The following is a 13,069-nucleotide window of genomic DNA, read 5'->3' on the forward strand; positions in this document are numbered from 1 at the left end:
GCTTCTGTTCTCGCTGTGAGTTCTTTGATTTAAAAGTGGAAAGGAGAGATGAGGAGCGGGTGACAGAGGTCTGGCAAACTCATCTCTTTTTTGTTTTTGTAAACTCTTGCTCAAGTGGCATCAGTTGAAGCAAGTTACAGGACTTTGCGTAACTCCCCTTTGAACAACAAAACAAACTTGTCATGTGCCAAGACCTTCAGACTCTGATGTGTAAATTGCCCATAGTTAGTCACAGACTCAATCCAAACATTCAATGAGCTTTTAAATATTTCCTCCTTATGAAGTAGGGTGGTATAATAACCATGAAAAACTCTTCTCCATGTTGGCTTTATTTAGTTGAATGTCGTCAGCATAGATGTTACAAATAACCTTAGACACTTCACCCCAAAGTCAAAATTACATAACACACTTTTCCTCTGACCTGCGTGCTATTTATTCAACTAGATTGTTTTGGTGTGAGTTGCAGAGTGTTGGAGATACCAGACACTATACTAGACACTCTGCAATGTCTCTTTCCAGAAATCATGACCCACTTACCCAAGATAATCCACAGACCTTGTTGTGAGCAGTTTCATGTAGGAACTATTTTATTTCTACTGAGCTACACCCACAAACCGTATCACCACGCAGAAGGTAGCATACTCCCCTGATTTTAATTTTCTGTTTACATGACATCATTATGTACAGATTTAATGTTCTTGTAACCTTTATACCATCAAAGCAGTGATGAAACTTGGTAAAAACTACCAGCGTAACTATATATGTAGCAGATAATTAAGGGGACTTCTTAACGTATGTGTGGTCTAGTCACATATTTATACATATTGTCAGATTTGTCCAGACTAAGCAGTTTTGCACAATTCCCATGACAAAGTATGTATATAATTCTATTTATTGTAATAATTATCATATTGTTATCAGCATTGTTGTGATACTTATTGCTATGTGTCAAAAGATTTGATCCCAAGAAGCATGATTAACCATAAAAGAAGAGGATCGAGACAACTGCCCTGTGGAACACCACAAGGCATTATATAAGATGAATATATCGTAAGTACTTCCCATTTTTCATCAGAAAAAGGTCATAATAATCATATTTAATGTGAAATAAATTGATGTGTAAAACAATTTGCAATAAAGTTAGAGAATTAAAATAATGGGGCGGCACGGTGGTGTGGTGGTTAGCACTGTCGCCTCACAGCAAGAGGGTTGCCGTTTCGATCCTGGGTGTGGGAGCCCTTCTGTGCGGAGTTTGCATGTTCTCCCCAGGTCAGCGTGAGTTCTCTCCGGGCACTCCGGCTTCCTCCCACAGTCCAAAGACATGCAGATTGGGGAATGGTAGGTGTGAATGTGAGTGTGAATGGTTGTTTGTCTCTATGTGTCAGCCCTGCGATAGTCTGGTGACCTGTCCAGGGTGTACCCCGCCTCTTGCCCGATGTCAGCTGGGATAGGCTCCAGCCCCCCCGCGACCCTCAAGAGGATGAAGCGGTTAGAAGATGAATGAATGAATGAATTAAAATAATTATTCAGCAACAAAAAAACAGCATTCCACTTTCCTGACTAAAAATACCAACTTTAATTTACTGTGTATAAGACATCAGTATCATTTTCATGTTACATCTAAACCATTAAAGCAGAGATGAAACACAGTAAAAGCTGCCAGCATAATGGTATGTGGCAGATAAATAGGAGTGATTTAGTTCTCGGTGTGATAGTCCCATATTCAGTCAAGACCTCCAATCTAAACTTGGCATGACTGAGTGCTTTTGTAGTAACCATAAAAAGCAGATAATTCTACTTTACTATGATTCTCATGATAATATTTGCTGGTCATTCATACCATTTATTTAATTTTGGTTGATTGAATATATTAGTATATAGTGTTTAGCACCCCTAGTGGCCATTGTAAGAACAGACTCTTTAGACCACATCAGTCTCCATTTTAGTTGATACATGACTGGGGCTAATGTGCAGTACAGCATTTTCTCTCGGTGAAGTTTTGAGAATATATGCCTGTAAGCATTTCTAACTCATTTTCCAGTATATTAATGATAACTGGATGGCGACTTGTATCCTTTTTGAGTTATTTCTGCAATACTTAAAATGTATACAGCAGAGTTGTATTTTGCTTATTCATGCTAGGCTGTTAAGCTAGTTCCTGGTTAATTGGGCAGTTAAGAAGTGCTTATTGTAAAACTGAATTAAAATTGCCTACCTGTAAACACTGTATTGAATTTCTTTAATATTTTTAGTTGTTTTATTTGACAATGTGGTTAAAATAAAATTGTTCTAATGAATGTATACTTACCTATAATACACCTGTAACGTAAAAAGGAGGCAATAATCATATTTTATTTGGATATTGTGTTCCAGTTTTACAAAGTAAGAGATTCAATGAGACAAACAAAGCTTGAAGAACAAGAATCTAAGTAAAAAAAAATCTAAAATCATCCAAGCCTCAAGTATTGGATCACGTATGTTAACTATCCATCTCACCGTGACAATGACAGGTCAGGTGAGGACAGAATATAATACCTACGCTAATGTCAGCAGCATAGTCATGATAATTAAAGTTAAGTGTCAGAAGATTTGATCCAAAGAAGCATGTATAATCAGAAAAGGAGGGGACCGAGACGACTGCCCTGTGGAGCATCACAAGGCATTTTATAAGTTCCTGATAAATGGCCTAATGTATCACAAACTCATGAAATACCTCTCACTTCTTATTAGAAAAACTTCATAAATGCCTTATAATAAAATATCATAAAAAGCTGACATGAAAACCAATTCTCAACTCAATAAATTAAAAATAAAAAAAATAGCAAATTAATCTAAAAACACAACATCTCGCCACATTCTTAATTAAATATCCCAGCTATAATTTCCTGTACTTGTTATTATTTTATTAAAGTATGATACATTTCATAAGCAGTCTATAAACATGAACAACAGCAAATGATATATATCACTATAATATAGTTGTAAGAGAGCTTAAGTGTTAATTAATGTATTTGTCAACAGCACCCAAAACTGGAGGCTGCTGTATAAACAGATAATAAATGACAATCAAGTAAAACAGAAAATGACACAAAATATGTCTTTAATAGAGATGTTTTGATTGTTGAAAATACTGGACATTAATAAACATATTAAAGAATGTCTGCAGCAAAACCAACGCTTGAATTGAACTTTTAACATATTCAGTCTCAGTAATCAGGTTATAATGTGCAATGTAAACATGGTGACAGCGACATGTAAAGAGTTGACTGAATTCTCTGCAGTGGTCCCATTGACCTACAGTAATAAATGTGTCTCAAAATTTAATGTGGTAATTAATAGTAGATATCAAAAGGCCACAGTTAGCACCTTTAGGAGGACAGTGAGTGTGTGTAACAGTAGAAAGAGGACAGCCTGGCATGGTCTTAATCCGTCCACATACCAGCCACTGCCCGATATGGTGTGTGTGTGTGTGTGTGTGTTGGGATCATTTCAGAGGCACTGGGCTGAAATCTGATGCCCTCCCCCATCTCAGATCAGCCCCCCCACCCCCAGCAGCCCCCTCCATGGGTCCACTCACTCAGACACACACTCTGCTGTGGATGGTGAGGAAGCTGCGAACAAACAAACTCAGCAGTCGGCTACTTGTTTGGAAAAAGAGGAATGGAGTGTTGGATGAGCCGGAGGGAGGGTGTGTGAGGAAGAGGAGGACGAGCACTGGAAGGTGAAAAGGTGGAGAAGTTGGCTTCATGTCCCCGTCCAGCAGATTTAGTGTCAGTGCTCGGTGTCACCGGAGCTGAAGAGGAGAGCTGTGAGTGGAGATCAAACCTCTTGGATATGAAACTGCTTTTACTTGAACTGACTGACCTGGATGTGACGTCTGGACCTCAACTTTTGATAGTGATTTCTTCAGCGATGTCTGTGATTCTTCTCACCACTTAACTGGACATTAGGAGCCTCTCCACAGCAACAAGTGCTTCACTGAAGTCAAACTGTCTGACTGAGTGAGTGACTGAGTGAGTGAGTGAGTCGGGGATTTCCAGATCTGAGACACAGTGTTGCCCTCTGCGGTCTGTGCAGTCAGCAGCTTCATGCACAACTTACCCAACAAGTTTTAAAGCCAAATTAATCCTGGAAATGAAACTGCAACATCCTAGATTATTGTGTGCATGTAAAACCTGCAGCTGACAATATTGAGAGACACTTTACTCTGATAAATGATTATATTTAACTGACTATTTTTAAATTAAAACCGGAACAAACTCACCCTGAGGACCTCCAAATATAAAGTTCAGCCCTGCTCCTCCTGCAGGACTCTGGTTGTTGGTGCTTTACTCACAGTTGCAGGATTTTGGAAAAATACAAAGCTGGATTTACTCTTTGAGACACAAATACGTCTCAGTAAAATGAGTATTTGATTGTATGTAGAGACAAGCAGAAAGACCACAAATAGGAAGACGAAGACCAACTGCCTACAACTTTTAATGACAGAGAGAAACTATCCACCGACCGTCATCAACCATCAGCAGATGGAGAGTAAGGTGAGTAAACAGATTTTCAAACTGTTCTTATGTTGCCTTCCTTTAAAGAAATGTCCTGTCATGGTTTTACTCTTGTGTTTTTGTCATTGATGTCTTTCTTGAGTTTTCTTATGCTGCGTGTTTCATTTCCCTTTAACTTTTACCTTACCTTTAAAAAAAATCTTCAAGGGGCCATTTGCATGCAGGAAAAATATTGGCATTGTACGTTTCTATAAATCTTGGATACGTTAAATTTGTATATTATAATATAGCAGATACATTGAAATTTTACGTTTTAACAACGCTGCGGTTAATGTGTGGTTAAGTTAAGGCACAAAAGCCACCTGGTTATTCTTCGTAAAAATCAACCACTTTCCGTGGCACTATCCTCGCTGGAAATGCAGCAACAACTCACTACAAAACACCCACTTTGGGTGCCTAAAAAGCTTCTGGAAACAAAGCGATGACTCACTGAAAAACAACCAGTTTTGTTGTTGCGGCTTGGCAGACGTCTCGCCTAGGTGTCCCTCCATGTACTGTCTCCTCCACAGGTCATAAACTACATCAGTTTAGAAACTTTGATAACATATGTACGAACTTGCACCAAAGTCGTTGAAATCTGCCGCTTGGGCAGTGACCTTTGGCGTTGGACACTGACGAAAAAAGCTGTGCTTTAACTTCCGCATGATATGCAGCCATTTAGCAATATAGTTTAACGTCACTTGGTGCCGTCAGGGTTAAACGGCCAGGACATGAACGAAAGTTAAGACAGCAAAACTCTGAACAGGGCCGGTGGTAGGGATGGTGATTGGGTCCAACAAACATCGACTTTCACCAGAGTGAGCAGTGTTCACCCCCCGTAACATCATAAAGCCAAACCCTGTTCTTGTTTCCTAAACCCAACCACATGCTTTTGTTGTTGAAGGGGAAAAAAATATTTGAGTTGTTGTAGTGCTTTTATTTTGAAAGAGACTGTATGCAAACTGGACATTTCCTGTGAAAACAGAAGTGTATTTTGAAAGAAGACAATGCATGTAACAGGTGACATGGCGCCCCAGAATGTCAACAACCAACACACCCAGGGTACCTTGGACGTCATATGTGGACGTGAAAAGTCCAAGTGTCCAAATGTGACAAGGTCAAAATAGGAATGTGTGTATGAAACATGTAACATTTGTGGTTTTCTACAAAACACCCACTTTTTGTGCCTAAAAAGCTGCTGGAAAAACATTGATGACTCCCAAAAAAACAACTGGTTTTGTTGTTTGCTGGTCTCTGCCAGTGGTCTGCAGCTTGGTAGGCGTCTTGCTTTACTCTATCCACCGTCCCCTCCACCTCCAGATGACAAAGTCAGGTCATAAACTACATCACTTTAGAAACGTATGATGATAAAATACGTATGAAACGTGCAAATGTAAAGTATCAATGGTTTGCAGAAATGTACAATGCCAACGACTCGGCTGCATGTTTTCGCCCATTAACGTTAAATTATTTTTCAGAAAGCACATTTTTAGATTTCTATCTACTTTCACTTTATATGCATTTATACTTATTACCTCCACAAAGGAGGTTATGTTTTTGTCGGTGTTGGTCTGTTTGTTTGTCTGTTTGACTGTTTGTTTGTCTGTTTGTTTGTTTGTCTGTCTGCAAAATAACTCAAAAAGTTATGAACGGATTTTGATGAAATTTTCAGAAAAGGTGGATAATGGGACAAGGAACAGATGATAAAATTTTGGTGGTGATCGGTTGAAGCAATTCGATAAAATAATAAATAAAGTCTGACAGCCTCAGCAGCAATTAAGACGGTGAAAGTAGCGCCATCTGGTGGCCGGAAAGCACATCTTCTACTTGCTAAATATTGTTGTAATTCTAAAGTTGGAATTAATGTTCTGTGTTGGGAAAAAAGAAAGTGAAAAATACAAATAAACATATTATATTCTGTGTTGGTACAAAATAAAAACAAAATAAATACACCACAGTGTCTCCATGGTGAAGGCATATACAACCTAATAATGATAGTGATGCAAATAACCTAATTGTGATGCAGGCTGCAAAATCTGATGCGGAGGGGGAGGGAATATCACCTACTTGGCAGAGGTCTGCACTCTCTGAGTGCTTTTCTAGTTACACTATATTTTGAAAAATCACCCAGAGATACAAATAAGGCTTTAATCCATAACAGTAAACATTTAGTGCAGGTTACTTTTTTATTTTAAGTATAATTATCAAACAGAGTAATGGACAGTACCGCACTCATTGCAAAACAGACATTTTTCTTGAGCGTTAAATTTTTCAACCCATAAACAAACAAAGAAACAAACAACACATCACAAACCAATGAAATCAAAATCACCCTCCCACCTTCCCAAATGTCCACGTGGCACAAATCAGACTTTCTTGAGTGCCAGAAGAGACAAAGAAAAAATTCAATTTCAGATAAAAAAGACAAGGTGATATTGAGCAAATTAACTGTCTATCTATAAGTTAGAGAGTTCATACAGGAAAGAAACACGTCCCAAGTTCTTTCTTTCAAGAATCTTTTCCAGATCTTCTGACGGTGTACTTGATTTTTTTCTAGGTGGAAAAAAGACATTAAATCCTTGAACCAAGAAGTTGTGCTGTGGTTGTTAGGGCTCTTCCACTGTAACAGTATGCGCTGTTCTGCTATGAGGGTAGCAAACAATACAGAACAAGCTGCAGGTTCCCTTTTAAACAACATACATGACAGTATTGTGATAATACAGCTGGAAGCAGGAGGTGTGTTCATGAAAGCTTCGACATCTGAACTTTGAGTGTTTTTGTAAAAATCAAGCCAAATATTTCAAACCCAGCTGATCTACCACTGAGTAAATAATTACAAACACATGCAGATAAACTTTATTTTAACTTCTCATGGTTTCACCAGTTTGAGAAAATAGTTTCCCGATGATAACTGTTAGGACAAATGTATATAAAGATGCAAAACAACAACTATAATATCTCAGTCTAATGGAAAGTATGCAGCCATAAAAACATGAAGCTATATGATGTTCACTCAGTGTAAACATATAGCTTTTATGAACAGCTGCAAGATGGTGATAGGGAACATATACACAACCTGTTACTGTCAGACAGAGCTGTGGCAAAAGATTATCTTTTTTCCAACATTAAAGCTACACCAAGATATAAAAGAAGATGACTGGATTTAATGATTCCCTCCCAGTTCAGTTGTATGCAACTTCTCAACCCTCAACATCCAAAGTATGTTTTTGAAACCGTTCAACAGTGACTCAAGTCTGTACAGTTTAGAGTTATGTTCTAAAATGTGTAAAGAGAAAGAGAAAAAAAAAAATAAATAAATAAATAATAAAATAAAATAAAATAAAATGTGTAAAGGCACCACATCAGTCCCTCACTAACAATCAGACTTGCTGACAGCTGATCAGTGTGTGTGTTCTGGTGTCAACAGGAGGAGCTGAAGTTTGGCGGAGCGGCCATGTCTCTGCCTGCAGACCTGAGCTGCCTGCAGGGCGGCGGGGGAGCAGAGGCGCTGGCGACGCTGGAGAAACAGCTGATCTGTCCCATCTGTCTGGAGCTCTTCAACAAGCCGGTGGTCATCCTGCCCTGCCAGCACAACCTCTGCAGGAAGTGTGCCAACGAGCTTTATCAGGTCTGTGACACAGCAGCACACACGTGGGCCGCCACCAAAATACATGTGTAATACATCATGTTACATCAGCTGGGCAGATATTTAACCAGCTGTCACGTAAATGTAGTGCAGTTAGGGTAAGGTATTTGTCTCTGAGATGTAATCGAGTACAAACATAAAGTAGTATAAAGTGGAGATAGTCAAGTGAGGTGTTTGTACACACAGTTCTGTACATGTCTGTACTGTATGTGCTGCCTGGAACACGCTTATCTTTCATCAGACATGCTGCAGTACTGCACTGTTCACAACACACACACATACTTAAAACAAAGCCCACGTCAGATGTGTGTGTGTGTGTGTGTGTGTGTGTGTGTGTGTGTGTGTGTAGTGGATTATCAGTTTCTAAAATGGGCCGAGTGGATGTTCAGCTGGTTTGCTCATGCACATGAAAATCACCTGCCTGACCTACATTAACTGCTATTGTTCAGATCGTGTGTGTGTTTTGTAGGTTTTAATTTATTTATTTATTTATTTATTAGTTTTTGGGCTATCTTCACCCTGGGTGCATGTGTTTGAGTCCGAACTTGACATTAGTCGTTCCTGCTGACCCTGCTGCGGTGACATGAAACTAAAAATGCAACTAAATTTTCTTTAATCAGTAACTCTTCCTAAAGCTCCAGTGTGGAGGACTCAGGGGGACATATTGATTTAGGAGGACATATCGGCAGAAATGGAATATAATATAATAATTAAGTTTTCTTTAGTGTATAATCACCTGAAAATAAGAATGGTTGTGCCGGCGACTTTTAAGGTGGAACGTTAACTTGTAATGTTACTCAATGCATGAGTTGATGACATGAATCCATCAGCATACCTTAAATTTCACTGTGACAACTTTGACAATCACTTTAGTTTTTGTATGACCTTTTTTGAACACTTTTAGTAATGAGTGGATCTTCAAGTGTTTAAATATATTAATTTCGGCCAGGTTATGTGAAGGTCATATATTCTAATCCTCACTTCTTGTGGGCTACAGCAACACTAAACCCCTGAGCTTGCCTGAGAAGGACTAAATGCACAAAGCTGCTATTTTTAAATATCCCATGGAGAGAGACTCTCACTGCAGCCTGTTCTATTTTGTTGTGAAAATGTCGGCGTGCAGCTTCGTTCTGTGGACGATAAACCAGGTGCAGACTTCCATCTGTGTCACCGCTGATGAGGAAATACAGCGAGTGCTGGACGGAGCAGTGAGTGACAACAACCCCACCCACTAGGGTCTAGGTGCCATGTCTGAAGGGTTACTGTTGGTTCCAAAGATACTATACCGAAAGTGTTTGTTGGAAATGGGGTAGAGACAGACAACCATTCACGCCTACAGCCAGTTTAGAGTCACCAACTGACCTAATCTTCATGTCTTTGGACTGTGGGAGGAAGCCAGAGAACTCCCTTGCTGACACGGGGAGAACACAAACTCCACACAGTGACTCCACTCCCCCACCCAGGGTTTGAACCAGGAACCCTCTTGCTGTCAGGTGACAATGCTAACCACTGCACCACCATGTCCCCAGAATGCCACTGATGGTGTCATGAGCACATGACTTTTCTTCCTGTACGAACGACCTATGTACGTGTTCTTCGAAGAAAGATCCAGATCTTTTTTTCCCACACTCTGGATCACCCTGACATTTCCAAACCTGAAATGCATAAACATATTTTTACCACTCAGTGGCATTCACATGTTCACCCAAACACACTTAACATGTTAGGTTGCATGTTCACGTGTGTTTTTTGCGTGTGTGTGGAATGTGAGATGGAAGCTTTATAGACTTCTCCCTCACTGTCATGCTCATGTTCGTGACCTCTGACACTGAGAGGTCTGTCCTGCAGAACACACACACACATTCACACTCACACTCACACTGATACATGCAATGGAAAGAGATTATGGTCTCGCCAAACTCTCACCTGACCACATACTGTTTGTATCCAAGAGCTCATTCTGTCATCAACAGTCTCTCTCTCTTGTTCCTCAACTTTCATATCGTCAGGAATTTTTGATCTATACTGTTGGAAAGTGTTGAAAAATTCCCAAACATTTTCCATACATTCATAGGTGCTGTGATTGTGAAACTGGTGTGAAACTTTGCTCTAAGTGGGAATTAAAAGGCCTCAAAAAGTCTTAAACATATCTTATGAAGCCTGCAGAAACCCTGCTGAAGCAAACTAAATATTTTGTATAGACAATGACTTTGTAACACAGATTGACAGCTTGAAAATAAATTATACAACAGAAGGGGTGTCAGAAATTGCTTATTAACATTCTAATCGTTTTCCTTGACTGTGAAATCGTGTCACTTTATAATCGATATGAGTTCGAGCTGCTTGTAAACACACTGTAAACCATCTCTGTCTCTGTGTGTTTGTCTCTACCAGCTGATCCCTCCGTCAGGCCCAGCAGCAGCTGAGGCTTATTAAAGGCCACTATTTCAGGACGCGTTACACCTCTAACCTTCCCTTCGTCTCTCTCCGCTCATCTGTCCTTTTCCTCACTCGTCTGTCTGTCTCTGTAACTCTCAATTCTCTAATCGGTTTCCATTTCTGCTCAGTTTTCTCTTGTGATCTCTTGTTTTATGTTTTCATCTTCACCTGTTGAAATATCCGTCCATATTTCTGTCTTAATATACAGCTGAAAGCCCTGCTTAGGTATTTGACCTCATTCATAAGGTGACATCTTGGTTTATATGCCAACTTTTTTCTTCTGTCTTTGTTTAAAAACTACAGTTAATCCTAAAATAAAAAATAAAAAAACATATCTCTCTTACCTGTAGTGCTGTTTATCAATCTAGATTGTTTTGGTGAGAGTTGCAGAGTGTTGGAGATATCAGCTGTAGAGATTTCTACCTCCTCTCTAACATAATGGGAGTAGATGACACTCAGCTTGTGGTGCTCAAAGTGCCAAAAAAATACATTTGAAAAACTCGACAGCAATGTCTCTTTTCAGAAATCATGACCCAGTTACTCAAGATAATCCACTGAGCTTGTTGTGAGCAGTTTCTACCAAACGTCACCTGTCAACTGTATCATTGTGCAGAAGGAAGTGTGCATCTACTCATGAACGAGAGGCTCGTGCTCAAGACTGCACAAGATGTGAACATGAATGGCGTCCTCCTCTGCTGAGCTGAAACGTCAGTGGTTCAAGAAGTACTCAGATCTTTCACTTTAGTACAAGTGATGATACCAAAGTGTAGAAATCAAGTAAAAATCCTGCTTTCAAAAATTTAGTTAAAGGAGCAATAAGCGAAATCGTTTCACCGCTAGGTTCGCCGTTGTGCACTGCCTTTAGAGCAAAACAAAGTGTGTCATGAGCCACTCCTCCCTCTACCTCTGCTCTCCAACACGGACTATCACATCCAGACGGTCCCGGTGTTTCTTCCGCAGGCTCCGCTTCACTCAGCTTCACTCAGCTTCACTCAGCTGCCCGATATACCCGCTGCTTCTTCCCACATTAACCTGAATAACAACCCAGGGCTCGGTGCTCCGGTTGGATTCAAACGGAGAGCTGCTAGCTGGGAAGCTAGCAGAGGCTAACTGGCTGTGTTAGCAGCTGAGTGAAGTGGAGCATGAGGAGGAAGCACCGGTTAGCCCCCGCTTTCACTGCAGGCAGATTCACTCGCCACAGGGGCGAGGAAATCAAACCTAAACAGCCAACTTAGTTTAGCAGTTAGCAATGTCTTTCACTCACTCTCGGTCTCTGCTGTGTTTAGCTATTTCCCTGCTTTCCTGTTAGCGTTAGCACTACTCGGCTGCCACGCTAACGCTCCAACTCCAACTGAGCTGGGAGCCAGGCTCACGGTCTCACGGAGAAGAGTTGGAACGTTAGCATGGCAGCCCATTAGTGCTAACGTCCCCACGCTTCTCCGCCAGGCTCAGTGAGTCGGAGCCGAGAAGCGTGGGGACGTTAGTGTTAGCACTAGTCGGCTGCCATGCTAACGTTCCGGGAGCCTGCTTCTCGGCCCCGGCGAGCTCTAGCGTGGGGACGTTAGCGTTAGCACTAGTCGGCTGCCATGCTAACGTTCTGGGAGCCTGCTTAAGCGTGGGGGCGTTAGCGTTAGCACTAGTCGGCTGCCATGCTAACGTTCCAACTCTTCTCCGTGAGCCCGTGAGCCTGGCGGGCTCACGGAGAAGAGAGGAATGTTAGCGTTAGCTCCCAGAGTTAGCACTAGAGCTACTACGGCTACCGTGCAGAGCAAAGCATGTATCTACTGCTAGCTCAATTAGCACTACAGAACCAGCTGACATTACAGCTCAGCTGAGGAGGCCATTAATGTTTACATCCAGCCCTGTCACAAGCCTGAGCATCTCGTCTCTGAGTAGATGCACACTTCCTTCTGCACAATGAGACAGTTGACGGGTGATGTTTGGTAGAAAGAATATATTTCCTACATGAAACTGCTCACAATAAGGTCTGTGGATTATCTTGAGTAACTGGGTCATGATTTCTGGAGAGAGACACTGATGTTGAGTTTATCAAATTGATTTTTTTGGCGCTTTGAGCACCACAAGCTGAGTGTCATATAGGTCCATTATACTGGAGAGAAGACAGACATCTCTACAGCTGATATCTCCAACACTCTACGACTCACACCAACACAATCTAGATTAATAAACAGCACAACGCTTAAGAGGAAAATATATTTTTATATAGGAAGAACTGTCCCTTTAAGTATGGAGCCAGACCCTGGAGCTGATTAGCGTAGCATTAAGACTGAGAGCATTAAAATAATGACATCATCCAACTTCCACACTGTTTAAAACACACTGAATCTAAGATCTGAGATCTGTGCTCATCGAGCAGCAGTGTGTTATTTTTATTTCATCTGGAGACATGGACAGTTACCATAAGGTACTTGGTGTGTGTGTGTGT

General features: G+C 40.7%; 1 protein-coding gene across 1 annotated transcript in view; it reads left to right on the forward strand.

Annotated features, from left to right (window-relative positions):
* Positions 1–3,588: 3,588 nt before the first annotated feature.
* Positions 3,589–13,069, forward strand: part of trim101 (tripartite motif containing 101) — a 28,467-nt gene continuing 18,986 nt past the window's right edge. Inside the window, exons 1-2 of the mRNA XM_078169749.1 lie at positions 3,589–4,538; positions 7,966–8,166. Of these exons, the coding sequence (XP_078025875.1) occupies positions 4,482–4,538; positions 7,966–8,166 (258 nt within the window). The 5' untranslated portion in view covers positions 3,589–4,481. The remainder of the gene's footprint in view (positions 4,539–7,965; positions 8,167–13,069) is intronic.

The sequence above is a fragment of the Epinephelus lanceolatus genome, chromosome 8, assembly GCF_041903045.1.
Source record: "Epinephelus lanceolatus isolate andai-2023 chromosome 8, ASM4190304v1, whole genome shotgun sequence".
Taxonomy (NCBI): Eukaryota; Metazoa; Chordata; class Actinopteri; order Perciformes; family Serranidae; genus Epinephelus; species Epinephelus lanceolatus.